This window comes from Rhinoraja longicauda, chromosome 2 (genome assembly GCF_053455715.1).
Source record: "Rhinoraja longicauda isolate Sanriku21f chromosome 2, sRhiLon1.1, whole genome shotgun sequence".
Lineage (NCBI taxonomy): Eukaryota > Metazoa > Chordata > Chondrichthyes > Rajiformes > Arhynchobatidae > Rhinoraja > Rhinoraja longicauda.
Genome location: NC_135954.1, coordinates 182,866 through 197,075, shown reverse-complemented (window position 1 = coordinate 197,075; position 14,210 = coordinate 182,866). Strand labels below are relative to the sequence as shown.

At 49.4% G+C, this 14,210-nt stretch overlaps 1 protein-coding gene across 1 annotated transcript in view; it reads left to right on the top strand.

The window, feature by feature from the left end:
• Positions 1-14,210, top strand: part of kif15 (kinesin family member 15) — an 83,421-nt gene that overhangs the window by 58,155 nt on the left and 11,056 nt on the right. Inside the window, exons 24-32 of the mRNA XM_078430030.1 lie at positions 501-587; positions 1,796-1,900; positions 3,293-3,415; positions 4,245-4,391; positions 4,697-4,795; positions 7,708-7,863; positions 9,455-9,552; positions 11,300-11,366; positions 12,056-12,093. Coding sequence (XP_078286156.1) covers positions 501-587; positions 1,796-1,900; positions 3,293-3,415; positions 4,245-4,391; positions 4,697-4,795; positions 7,708-7,863; positions 9,455-9,552; positions 11,300-11,366; positions 12,056-12,093 — 920 coding nt within the window. The remainder of the gene's footprint in view (positions 1-500; positions 588-1,795; positions 1,901-3,292; positions 3,416-4,244; positions 4,392-4,696; positions 4,796-7,707; positions 7,864-9,454; positions 9,553-11,299; positions 11,367-12,055; positions 12,094-14,210) is intronic.

The following is a 14,210-nucleotide window of genomic DNA, read 5'->3' as shown; positions in this document are numbered from 1 at the left end:
ACGATCAATTCATCACCTGGGGTGGAGGCTGGAACATTGTTCATGCACACGATTCATTGTGCACTGCTTAGGTTTAGAGATACAGCGTGGAAACAGGCCCTTCGGCCCACCGAGCCCGTGCCGACCAGCGATCCCCGCACAATAACGCTATCCTACACACACACTGGGGACAATTTACCATTTTACTGAAGCCAATTAACCTACAAACCTGTGTGGGAGGAAACCGGAGCACCCGGAGAAAACCCACGCAGGTCACGGGGAGAACGTGCAAACTCCGTACAGACAGTACCCGTAGTCAGGATGGAACCCGGGTCTCTGGCGCCGTGAGGCAGCAACTCTACCGCTGCACCACTTAAATAAGATAATTTGACAATATGGCAAAAAGCCAATATGAATCTTGGATTTATTGAACACGTGAGCAAGCTGAGACTCTGGGAATGCACAGTGTGAACCTTGTGCGGGTTCCTCCTGATTATTACTGATGAATAACGTTCTTTCAGGCGCTGGAGCTGAGGCGGATGGAGCAGAGCCTGGCCGATACAAAACTGCTTCTCAGTGACGTGGAGAAGAAACACGCCGCTGAGCAGGTGAGAGTTGCAACTTCAATGGATATTTATGGTCATATCTGCAGTGAAACATTACAGAGAGACATTCATGTTGGATGTAATGCCAGCGCCGCCATGTTCTATTGAGTTCAAGGTTTGGTTCCCGAGCGTGTGTTTGTTCCACGGGAGTGACTCCGAGCCCACGCCCGGCTCGGCCCGCCAACAGTCCTCCTCGCCGCCCGTCATGTGTCCCGGGACAACCATAAAGGCACTGCTGACATTACCCGCAGTTGTGTGAGACCACACTGATTATTGCAGACAACATGAATGTGGTCGAGTATCAGGGCCTTAGTGCTGGAGTAGAGTAGCCAGAGCTTCACGTCTGGAGAAGGGTCCCCACCCAAAACAGCATCTGAGATCCTCCAGCAGTTTGTGTTGTTGGTCAGAGGTTTAAAACTGGTTCACGCCCCCGTTTTGGTCTCCAAATTTGAGGAAGGATATTCTTGCTATTGAGGGCGTGCAGCGTAGGATTACTAGGTTAATTCCCGGAATGGCGGGACTATCATATGTTGAAAGACTGGAGCGACTAGGCTTGTATACACTGGAATTTAGAAGGATGAGAGGAGATCTTATCGAAACATATAAGATTATTAAGGGGTTGGACACGTTAGAGGCAGGAAACATGTTCCCAATGTTGGGGGAGTCCAGAACAAGGGATCAGTTTAAGAATAAGGGGTAGGCCATTTAGAACGGAGATGAGGAAGAACCTTTTAACCCAGAGAGTTGTGAATCTGTGGAATTCTCTGCCTCAGAAGGCAGTGGAGGCCAATTCTCTGAATGCTTTCAAGAGAGAGGTAGATAGAGCTCTTAAGGATAGCGGAGTCAGGAGGTATGGGGAGAAGGCAGGAATGGGGTACTGATTGAGAATGATCAGCCATGATCACATTGAATGGTGGTGCTGGCTGGAAGGGCTGAATGGCCTCCTCCTGCACCTGTTGTCTATTGTTTCTCTACTCTGTATAATCTGGGTGAGATTTATCTGCTCTTACAAGCCCTCTGTCAATAAAGACTGACTCACACAACAAAGACCAGTGGGCTGTCATTGCTGGCTGGGACCGTACGTTAACCATCAGTCGGTGAGATGCCGTCCCTGGCTCCAACTCCCCTGGATTGTGAACACTAAACATATTATCTTATTCCAAATTGAAGATATTGCTGCATCTTAACCAGAACCAATCTGTTTCTTTTAGGATGTGGTGGGGGAACTGAAGAATCAAATACACGAAATGAGAAACGCTTGCCGTCAGAAATCTGAAAATGTTTCTGCTTTGACTCAAGAACTGGAGGATATCAAAGTGAGTTAAATGTTACAGACAATAGCTGAGTGTGTCATTGATTTATCTGTTTGAACGATGTAAATCTGGGGTTTAATGGTCTGTGAGGCAGCTGTGTGCATTCACATTGTACCACTAAAATTGTATCAAAGAGCATTGTTTATTTTGGTGTAGAGGTACAGCGCGGAAACAGGCCCTTCGGCCCACCAAGCCTGCTCCGACCAGCGATCCCTGCACATTAACACTATCCTACACACACTAGGGACAATTTTTACATTTAGACCAATTAATCTATAAACCCGCACGTCTTTGGAGTGTGGGAGGAAACCGAAGATCCCACACACTCGCGGGGAGAACGTACAAACTCCATACAGACAGCGCCCGTAGTCGGGATCGAACCCGTTCCCCTGCTCTGGCATTGACCTTATCCAGATTGTTGGTTTACATCGAAGGTAGACACAAAATGCTGCAGTAACTCAGCGGGTCAGGCAGCATCTCAGGAGAGAAGGAATGGGTGACGTGCTTATTCAACAATGATAGTGCTACAGTGTGTGGGCCTGGTACTCTGATGTACAGGTATGTAGGTTAATTGGCTGGGTAAATGTAAAAATTGTCCCTAGTGGGTGTAGGATAGTGTTAATGTACGGGGATCGCTGGGCGGCACGGACTTGGTGGGCCGAAAAGGCCTGTTTCCGGCTGTATATATATGATATGATATGATATGATATACATTTGCTTTTGAAATCACAGAATCTTAACAGCACTGAAGGTTGCCGTTTTCACAAGTCTGTGGGCTCCTTGAAGAAAATCTATTTGTCCATTTCCTTGCAATTTATTCCCCTACCTGATGTTTGAAAGCACTTAAGATTCAGTTTCTAGTTTAGTTTAGTTTATTGTCACTTGTGCCGAGGTACAGTGAGAAGTTTTTCTAGCGTGCTATCCAGTCAGTGGAAAGACAATACATGATTACAATCGAGCCGTCCACAGTGTACAGATACATGATAAAGGAATAACGTTTAGTGCAAGATAAAGCTAGCAAAGTCCGATCAAAGATAGTCCGAGGGTCACCAATGAGGTAGATAGTAGTCCAGCACTGCTCTCTGGTTGTGGTAGGATGGTTCAGTTGCCTGATAACAGCTGGGAAGAAACTGTCCCTGAATCTGGAGGTGTGCATTTTCACACCTCTGTCCCTCTTGCCTGATGGGAGAGGGGAGAAGAGGGAGTGGCCGGGGTGAGACTGGTCCTTGATTATGCTGCTGGCCTTGCCGAGGCAGCGCAAGGTGTAGATGGAGTCAATGGAAGGGAGATTGGTTTGTGTGATGGTCTGGGCTGTCGTGAGGTGAGCTGAAGCTTCGGCTTTCATCTCCGTGTTGTGCTTGATGTGACTCTACTGACGGTCTCTACTGCTTACAGTTGCAGTACAGTGCGGCTGTGGCTGTGAAAGAGGACAATAAAGCCATGGTTGAAAACAAGGAGCAAGAAGTCGTGGAGATGAGGGAGGCCGTGGAAAGCATGAAACATTCTTGTAACGTGCAGGTGAGGCCAAGTATTATCACAATCGTGTAGTTATGCCGCACATAGACGGGCCGCCCAGTCCCACCTGTTCATGCCCACACTGTCTGTCTACTGGAGATGGTCCATATCTGGCCCCTGTATCACTACATATTCCCTATCTGCACACTTGTCCGAATGTCGTTCAAATGTTCACACGTTGTAGGAGCAGAATTAGTCCATTCGGCCCATCAAGTCTACTCTGCCATTCAATCATGGCTGATCTCTCTCTCCCTCCTAACCCCATTCTCCTGCCTTCTCCACATAACCCCTGACACCCGTACTAATCAAGAATCTATCTATCTCTGCCTTAAAAATATCCACTGACCTGGCCTCCACAGCCGTCTGTGGCAAAGAATCCCACAGATTCACCGCCCTCTGACTAAAGAAATTCCTCCTCATCTTCTTTCTAAAGGAACAACCTTTAATTCTGAGGCTGTGCTGTCTAGTCCTAGACTCTCCCACCACTAGAAACATCCTCTCCACATCCACTCTATCCAGGCCTTTCACGATTCGGTAAGTTTCAATGAGGTCCCCCCTCATTCTTCTAAACTCCAGCGAGTCCAGGCCCAGTGCCCACAAACGCTCATCGTACATTAACCCACTCATGCCCTGTAACTTGATCTATGTACCCACCACTCTGTTAAAGTTGCCCCGTAATTACCGTTGAAATGTTTCCCCCTCACCTTAAACGTGCGGCCTGTAGTTTAGGCCTCCCCTGGCCTTGCCCGAGGTGTAGGTTCCGCCCCACACAGGCTGGGCTGTTTGTATCGTCCCATGTGTGCTGTCCTCACGCCTTGTTTCTGACATTCAGATGGATATGTTGTATGAAGACCTCACCACCATCTCCCAGCACCTCGAGCAGCAAACAGAACATTCTAGAGAGCTGACCGCTAAATTACAGCTGATGCAGGACGAAGCAGAGAACCGCGTGAAAACCATAGAGCACCTTCACAGCCAGGTAACGAAACGTCAAGGCCGCTGCTCTGACACGAACAAGGCCCGGTAACGTCACGGTAACGACACTTCTCGGTAACGACACGTCACGACACGGTCACGGCCGCTGCCCTGACACGGTCACGGCCGCTGCCCTGACACGGTCACGGCCGCTGCCCTGACACGGTCATATCCAAGTGACTATCTAAAAGCCTCTAAAACACCACTACCGTATCTGTAGTTGTCGATAACGTTTCTTGCTCTGTGATTTTGTAAAATTTAATGATACTGTTTTTAAGTAATTTGCCTTTATCATCGTGGTGTTTACAGCTGCAGACAAAAGATGGTGAAATCCGAGCTTTAAAATGTGAATCTGAAGGGAATGGTCATCCGGGTGAATCCTGGAGACAAACTCCGACCAACATGCAGGTAAGATCAGTCCACAGATGCTGCCTGACCCGCTGAGATACTCCAGCACTCTGTGAAACATCACCTATCCATGTTCTCACAGCACCAGACATCCAGGTCCCGGGTTCCATCCCGACTACGGGCGCTGTCTGTACGGAGTTTGCACGTTCTCCCCGTGACCTGCGCGGGTTTTCTCCGAGATCTTCCGTTTCCTCCCACACTCCAAAGACGTGTAGGGTAGTTGGCTTGGTGTCACCTGTCCCTGGTGTGTGTAGGATAGTGTAACGTGTGGGGATCGCTGGTCAGCATGGACTCGGTGGGCTGAAGGGCCTGTTTCCAACTTCTCCGTGTAGCTAATCCCCCCTCTCCCGGGGTGTGCAGGCCTGACCCACCCGCCGAACAACCGCGCCGCCGCCACCACCGACCGGAACACGTCCCAGTCAGCCCGACTCGAACAAGAGGCCTCCCAGTGGACTGTGGAGAGGCCGGGCTGCCAGGCCTGTCTGGGCCGAAGGAGCCTCAGCGGCAGCGTGGGCCTTGGTGGCGGTGGGGCCTCGCGGTCCATGAACGTGAGGGGGGGGACGGGGACAATGGGGACCCGGTGTGGGAGGCCCCCCGTGAGGGACGGTGGGAGGACAAAGGGGGACCCGGTGTGGGGGGGGGGGGCATGGGGGCCCGGTGTGGGGGGAGGGGCCATGGGGGCCCGGTGTGGGGGGGGGGCATGGGGGCCTGGTGTGGGGGGGGGGGGGGGCATGGGGGCCCGGTGTGGGGGGGGGGCATGGGGGCCCGGTGTGGGGGGGGGGGGGCATGGGGGCCCGGTGTGGGGGGAGGGGGCATGGGGGCCCGGTGTGGGGGGAGGGGGCATGGGGGCCCGGTGTGGGGGGGGGGGGGCATGGGGGCCCGGTGTGGGGGGGGGGGGGGCATGGGGGCCCGGTGTGGGGGGGGGGGGGGCATGGGGGCCCGGTGTGGGGGGGGGGGCACTCTAGTCTAGAATCCTCTGCCCAGGGGATACGTCCGTGTATGTTTGTGTGTTTGTTTGTTCCGGTCAAGGCGCTGTCCACACGGCTGCCAGACAACAGTCGCTTGTCCTTTTCTTTGTGTTTTCACTTCTAATGTCAGGTTTCTGTGAACCTTGAGTGTCGTGACTGTCGGCAGATCAATCTCCCTCCAGGGATGAATGAAGTTCATGATCCACACATTCTGATGAACCTCCCCGTACCCTCTCCAAAGCCTCCTTGTCCTGCCTGTAATGGGGGCGACCAGAACCGCACGCAATACTCCAGCTGTGGCCCGACCAATACTCCAGCTGTGGCCCGACCAATACTCCAGCTGTGGCCCGACCAATACTCCAGCTGTGGCCCGACCAATACTCCAGCTGTGGCCCGACCAATACTCCAGCTGTGGCCCGACCAATACTCCAGCTGTGGCCCGACCAATACTCCAGCTGTGGCCCGACCAATACTCCAGCTGTGGCCCGACCAATACTCCAGCTGTGGCCCGACCAATACTCCAGCTGTGGCCCGACCAAAGTCCAATAAAACTGCAGCACCAGCACCTCGTGTTTGATATTTCCCCCTGAGAAACAGGTTCTGACTGTCTTCCCTATCTATGGCTCTCATAAATTTATACACTTCTATCAGGTCTGTTGTTTGTACAGGAGTGGCTGGTGCATCTAAACCTTTTTATAGACAACAGCAGGAGGAGGCCATTCGGCCCTTTGAGCCAGCATCGCCATTCAATGTGATCATGGCTGATCGTCCACAATCAGTACCCCGTTCCTGCCTTCTCCCCATACCCCCTGACTCCGCTATCTTTGAGAGCTCGATCTAACTCTCTCTTGAAAACATCCAGAGAATTGGCCTCCACTGCCTTCTGAGGCAGAGAATTCCACAGATTCACAACTCTGAGTGTAAATGTTTTTCCTCATCTCCGTTCTAAATGGCCTACCTCTTATTCTTAATACAATACAATATATCTCTATTGTCATTGTACAGGGGTACAACGAGATTGGGAATGCGCTTCCCATACGAGGCAATTAGCTAATCAGTATTAATTTAAACAACCCAATGAAACAAATTAGAACAGTTTTAAAACAGAATAAAATGCAAGTAGATCTGTGCCGGTTCACTGTGCGATGTGACCATCCGGCTCAGCAGGACTGGTTCATAGCAGCTATGGCCCTGGGGATGAAGCTGTTCCTGAGTCTGGAGGTGCGGGTGTAGAAGGCCTTGTATCGTCTGCCCGATGGTAGAAGTTCGAACAGACTGTTGCAGGGGTGCGAAGAGTCTTTGTGGATGCTGGTGGCTTTTCTGAGGCATCGTGTATTGTAGATGCCCTCCAATGCTGGTAGCTGTGCCCCCTGGTTCTGTGGGATTGTGGTGGGACAGAGAGAGAGGAGGTATATGTCTGCAGCTCGGTCTTATTGTCTTCGTTCTCCTTGGTTGCAGAGGCAGTCAGTAATCTTTCTGTACCTGCTGCAATTTTACCTTCTAAATACCAACCATCCCTGAAATCCTTTGGGTAGATTCATGAAACATATCACTAGTTGCCTGTGCCCATGAGCTTTGTTGTAAAGAACTTTGTTCCAGAACCAGGGGCCACAGTCTAAGAATAAAGGGGAGGCCATTTAAAACTGAGGTGAGAAGAAGCTTTTTCACCCAGAGAATTTGTTGTGAATTTGTGGAATTCTCTGCCACAGAGGGCAGTGGAGGTCAATTCACTGGATGAATTTAAAAGAGAGTTAGATAGAGCTCTAGGGGGCTAGTGGAATCAAGGGATATGGGGAGAAGGTAGACACAGGTTACTGATTGTGGATGATCAGCCATGATCACAATGAATGGTGGTGCTGGCTGGAAGGGCCAAATGGCCTCCTCCTGCACCTATTGTCTATGTTTCTAAACACATTAATTATTGTGTTGCTTGGTTCCCTGCAGACTCCGCGATCGCAGGTGTCTCCCGTTCATCCGCTCCACACCCCGGAGATGCGGCAGAGGCCGGGAGAGGGGATGGCGTTCCACGCCAGCATGGAGGTTCTGGAGGAGATGGAGCGGGAGAGGGCCTCCAGGAACAAACAGCTTCAGCAGCTACAGGTGGTGCACAACAGCCTCGATTGGTGTTGGTCTTTAATGACTGTCGAGCAACACAACACCAACTTTCCAGACTATTTAAATTCTAAAACTGCCACTGATTTTTATTTGTCATAGTCATACAACAAGGAAACAGGCCCTTCGACCCAACTTGCCCACACCGACCAACATGCCCCATCTACACTAGTCCCACCCACACCGGCCATCATGCCCCATCTACACTAGTCCCACCCACACCGACCAACATGCCCCATCTACACTAGTCCCACCCACAGCGACCAACATGCCCCATCTACACTAGTTCTACCTTGCCTACACCGACCAACATGCCCCATCTACACTAGTCCCACCCGCCCACACCGACCAACATGCCCCATGTACACTAGTCCCACCCGCCCACACCGACTAACATGCCCCATCTACACTAGTCCCACCCGCCCACACCGACCAACATGCCCCATCTACACTAGTCCCACCTGCCCACACCGACCAACATGCCCCATCTACACTAGTCCCACCTGCCTGTGTTTGGCCCACATATCTATCTAAACCTGATCTATCCATGTACCTGTGTCAATGTTGCGATACTACCTGTCGTTCCCAAATACCTGTGTCCCATACACCTACCATCCTTTGTGTAAAGATTACCCCTCGGGTCTCTAGTAAATCTTTTCCCTTCACCTTCTACCTTTGTCTTCTGGTTCTTGATCTCCCCTACTCTGGGCAAGACACTCTGTGCGTTTACCCAATCTAGTTCTCTCATGATTTTGTACACCTCCATAAGATCACCCATAAATAAATCAATAGAGGAATTCATTAATTGACATATTAAATAACGGGATGGGCAGAGATGAAGTGGATTTATCGAAGGATAATCGCGTTTGAGAAATCTTTACGAATATTTTGAGTTTGCAAGCAGCCATATAGAAAATGGAAACCAGTAGAAAGTTGTTGGTATGATGCCACGATAGAGATTATTCAGCAAAATCTGAGAAGAAAGGAACCATATTGAAGATTGTTTGGTGAACAGGCTCCATAACTGGAGATAGACACAAAAGGCTGGAGTAACTCAACGGGTCAGGCAGCATCTGGAGACAAGGAATAGGTGATGTTTCTGGACGAGACCCTTCTTCGGACTTAGTTGACCTGAAACATCACCTATTCCATTTCTCCACAGATGCTGCCTGACCCGCTGAGGTACTCCAGCACTTTGTGTCTTTCTTTGGTGTAAACCAGCATCTGCAGTTCCTTCCCACACGATGACTGGAGTGCCAGGTGAATAAAAGGCGTAAATTAGAATTTTATTCACCAGATTTCTTTTTTGTTATTCAAAACATGGCAAAATGAACGGGTGCAAAATTGTTTGTTTTGCCTCTACAAATTAAATAACCCAATATCATAAATCTTTAGTGTAGAGTGATAAATCTGTGGGAAGGTGATGTGTTTTATGTTGATACTGCCTGGAAAATCAGCTTTGCTTTCCCACGCAAGCCCTTCTGAAATGTGAGATTTTTAATCTCTTTAAAAGTAACATTGAGAAAGACGCATTGCTTCAATCCTGATGTTTTGTATCTCCGCATGGTGGACATCACAGAGCCAGTTGCATGAATCCAAGAGTCAGCTTTTGGAGATGAAGGCTTTGGAGAGACGTTGCCGGGAGTTGGAGAGGTGCCTGGAACGAGCGGAGAACAGGTACAAGGTTCTGATGAACCAGCCTTTCTCCAGATTAATGGGTTTCCTGTTAGAACCTTAATTTAAAGATTTGCTTTCTGTGATGCATCCTCTCCACATCCACTCTATCCAAGCCTTTCACTATTCTATTCTTGGTGGGCCAAAGGGCCTATTTCTGTGCTGTATCTCTGGGCCGAAGGGCCTGTTTCTGTGCTGTATCTCTGGGCCGAAGGGCCTGTTTCTGTGCTGTATCTCTGGGCCGAAGGGCCTGTTTCTGTGCTGTATCTCTGGGCCGAAGGGCCTGTTTCTGTGCTGTATCTCTGGGCCGAAGGGCCTGTTTCTGTGCTGTATCTCTGGGCCGAAGGGCCTGTTTCTGTGCTGTATCTCTGGGCCGAAGGGCCTGTTTCTGTGCTGTATCTCTGGGCCGAAGGGCCTGTTTCTGTGCTGCATCTCTAAGCTAAACAATGGAATACTTTATTGACACGTGTGACAAGGCGCTGTGAAATTCTTTGCTTGCATACCCGGTTATATTCTGCGCCGACCAGCGATCCCCGCACATTAATGCTATCTTACACACACTAGGGATAATTTACTATTATAATTATTATACTATAGGTGCAGGAGTAGGCCATTCAACCCTTCGAGCCAGCACCGCCATTCAATGTGATCATGGCTGATCATTCTCAATCAGTACCCCGTTCCTGCCTTCTCCCCATACCCCCTGACTCCGCTATCCTTAAGAGCTCTATTTAGCTCTCTCTTGAAAGCATCCAGAGAATTGGCCTCCACTGCCTTCTGAGGCAGAGAATTCCACAGATTCACAACTCTCTGACTGAAAAAGTTTATCCTCATCTCAGTTCTAAATGGCCGACCCCTTATTCTTAAACTGTGGCCCCTTGTTCTGGAGTCCCCCAACATTGGGAACATGTTTCCTGCCTCTAACGTGCCCAACCCCTTAATAATCTTATACGTTTCGATAAGTTCTCCTCTCATCCTTCTAAATTCTAGTGTATACAAGCCTAGTTGCTCCAGTCTTTCAACATATGACAGTCCCGCCATTCCGGGAATTAACCTAGTAAACCTACGCTGCACGCTCTCAATAGCAAGAATATCTTTCCTCAAATTTGGAGACCAAAACTGCACACAGTACTCCAGGTGCGGTCTCACTAGGGCCCTGTTCAACTGCAGAAGGACCTCTTTGCTCCTATACTCAACTCCTCTTGTTATGAAGGCCAACATTCCATTGGCTTTCTTCACTGCCTGCTGAACCTACCAATTTTACCTACCAATCAATTCACTTACAATCCTGTACATCTTTGGAATGTGGAAGGAACCGGAACACCCGGAGAAACCCCACGTGGTCACGGGGAGAACGTGCAAACTCCGTCCAGACAGCACCCGTAGTCAGGGTGGAACCCGGGTCTCTGGCGCTGTGAGGCAACAACTCTACCGCTGCGTCCAGCTGTTGTCTTCAGCTCCAAGTTAGACGTTTGTAATGATTCCGTGCAGCAGGGTTAGAATTCAGTGTCAGCAAAGTAGTTAATATTGAGGTTGAGTGAAGATTGACATCGCAAGAGGTAAGTGGAACCAAAATGGACAGACATTATTGTACAATATTGCAGAGTCATGGGATCGTGGTAGTTACCAGTGTTTCGATGAGTTGGTCTGTTGGGAGTAAATGTGCAGCTTATTTGTTGATCTTTCAGAGCATTTTGATTGTCCTTTAAATTCCTGTGTTTTAAATAATTGTATGGTTTGTTCTAAACAGTGCAACAACTGAGCCACAACATCTCAGTGACTTGGAGAAGAAACTGATCGAAGAATCGGATGTCAAGGTACTGCTGCTTTGTTGATATTCCTTTGCTCAAAGAATCAATCTTTGTAGACACAAAATGCCGGAGTAACTCAGCGGGTCAGGCAGGAAGGGTCTCGACCCCAAACATCACCCATTCCTTCTCTCCCGAGATGCTGCCTGACCCGCTGAGTTACTCCAGCACTCTGTGAAAAGTCACCTATCCGTTCTCCACAGATGCTGCCTGACCCGCTGAGTTACACCAGCACTCTGTGAAACGTCACCTATCCATGTTCTCCACAGATGCTGCCTGACCCGCTGAGTTTTGGCCTCTGTATACCTGGGTTAGAAAGGAGAGGGCCTTTGTTCTGGGTGGGTCGTGGCAGCACTGATCTGACAACTGACCTTGTGATGATTCTTTGGGTTAATAGGTGGGTCGATGGTGAACCTGTGTCACACGGTCTCGCTCGCTACTCTGGCAAGGAGACAGTGGAATGAGACGTTCCCTGTTGTTGCCAACCCTTGTTACATGGGCGATCCAACACTGCGGTTGGACAGTGCTCTGTGCAGGCTTCACAGAGGAATGTGTGGCAGATGGTTCAGGGAGCAATGTCAACCTGGCACTCACCCATCGAGAGTCTGGAAAACGGCGAGAACGGCAGGAATATTTATTCGCCATCTGTTAGAGAATCTCGCTTGTGTCATCAATCGATTTCTATTTTAATTTTACAGGAAGTTCTGGCAGAAAAGTTGTCACGCACCGAGACTGAGTAAGTACATTAATGTGGGCATGCCATGGTCATAGATAGTCACAGCACGGAACAGGCCCTTCAGCCCAACCTGTCCCTGCTAACCAACCTGCCCCATCTACACCAGTCCCATTTAGACTCACACAGCATGGAACAGGCCCTTTGACCCGACTCTTCCATGCTAACCAACCTGCCCCATCTACACTAGTCCCATTTGCCCACATGTGGCCCATCTCCTTCTAAACGTTTCCCATCCCAGTATCTGTTAAATGTTGTTTTACTTCCTGCCTCAACTCTTTTCCCTGGCAGCGTATTCCATAAAACCACCGACTTAAATCTGTCTTAGACAATAGACAATAGGTGCAGGAGTAGGCCATTCAGCCCTTCGAGCCAGCACCGCCATTCAATGCGATCATGGCTGATCACTCTCAATCAGTACCCTGTTCCTGCCTTCTCCCCATACCCCCTCACTCCGCTATCCTTAAGAACTCTATCCAGCTCTCTCTTGAAAGCATCCAACGAACTGGCCTCCACTGCCTTCTGAGGCAGAGAATTCCACACCTTCACCACTCTCTGACTGAAAAAGTTCTTCCTCATCTCCGTTCTAAATGGCCTACCCCTTATTCTTAAACTGTGGCCCCTTGTTCTGGACTCCCCCAACATTGGGAACATGTTTCCTGCCTCTAATGTGTCCAATCCCCTAATTATCTTATATGTTTCAATAAGATCCCCCCTCATCCTTCTAAATTCCAGTGTATACAAGCCTAATTGCTCCAGCCTTTCAACATACGACAGTCCCGCCATTCCGGGAATTAACCTAGTGAACCTACGCTGCACGCCCTCAATAGCAAGAATATCCATCCTCAAATTTAGAGACCAAAACTGCACACAGTACTCCAGGTGCGGTCTCACCAGGGCCCGGTACAACTGTAGAAGTCAAGTCAATTCAAGTCGAGTCAATTTTATTTGTATAGCACATTTAAAAACAACCCACATTGACCAAAGTGCTGTACATCTGATTAGGTTCCAATGGGGAAAAAAAATGAAACATACAGTAGCACGCAAACAGTTCACAGCGCCTCCTCAATGAGCCTCAAACGCTAGGGAGTAGAAATAGGTTTTGAGCCTGGACTTAAAGGAGTCGATGGAGGGGGCAGTTCTGATGGGGAGAGGGATGCTGTTCCACAGTCTAGGAGCTGCAACCGCAAAAGCACGGTCACCCCTGAGCTTAAGCCTAGACCGCGGGATAGTGAGTAGCCCCAAGTCGGCCGACCTGAGGGACCTGGAGTTAGAGAGGGGGGTTAGAAGATTTTTGATGTAGGGGGGGGGAGTGTCCATTTAGGGCTTTATACGAGAATAGGAGGAGCTTGAAGTTGATTCTGTACCGTACAGGGAGCCAGTGGAGAGAGGCCGGAATCGGGGTGATGTGGTCCCTTTTACGGGTACCTCTTTGCTCCTATACTCAACTCCTCTTGTTATGAAGGCCAACATTCCATTGGCTTTCTTCACTGCCTGCTGTACCTGCATGCTTCCTTTCAGTGACTGATGCACTAGGACACCCAGATCTCGTTGAACATCCCCACTTCCTAACTTGACACCATTCAGATAATAATCTGCCTTTCTATTCTTACTTCCAAAGTGAATAACCTCACACTTATCTACATTAAACTGCATCTGCCATGTATCCGCCCACTCACACAACCTGTCCAAGTCACCCTGCAGCCTTATTGCATCTTCCTCACAATTCACACTACCCCCCAGCTTAGTATCATCTGCAAATTTGCTAATGGTACTTTTAATCCCATCATCTAAGTCATTAATGTATATCGTAAATAGCTGGGGTCCGAGCACCGAACCTTGTGGTACCCCATTGGTCACTGCCTGCCATTCCGAAAGGGACCCATTTATCCCCACTCTTTGCTTTCTGTCTGTCAACCAATTTTCTATCCATGTCAGTACCCTACCCCCAATACCATGTGCTCTAATTTTGCCCACTAATCTCCTATGTGGGATCTTGTCGAAGGCTTTCTGAAAGTCGAGGTACACCACATCCACTGACTCTCCCCCGTCAATTTTCCTAGTTACATCCTCAAAAAATTCCAGTAGATTTGTCAAGCATGATTTCCCCTTCGTAAATC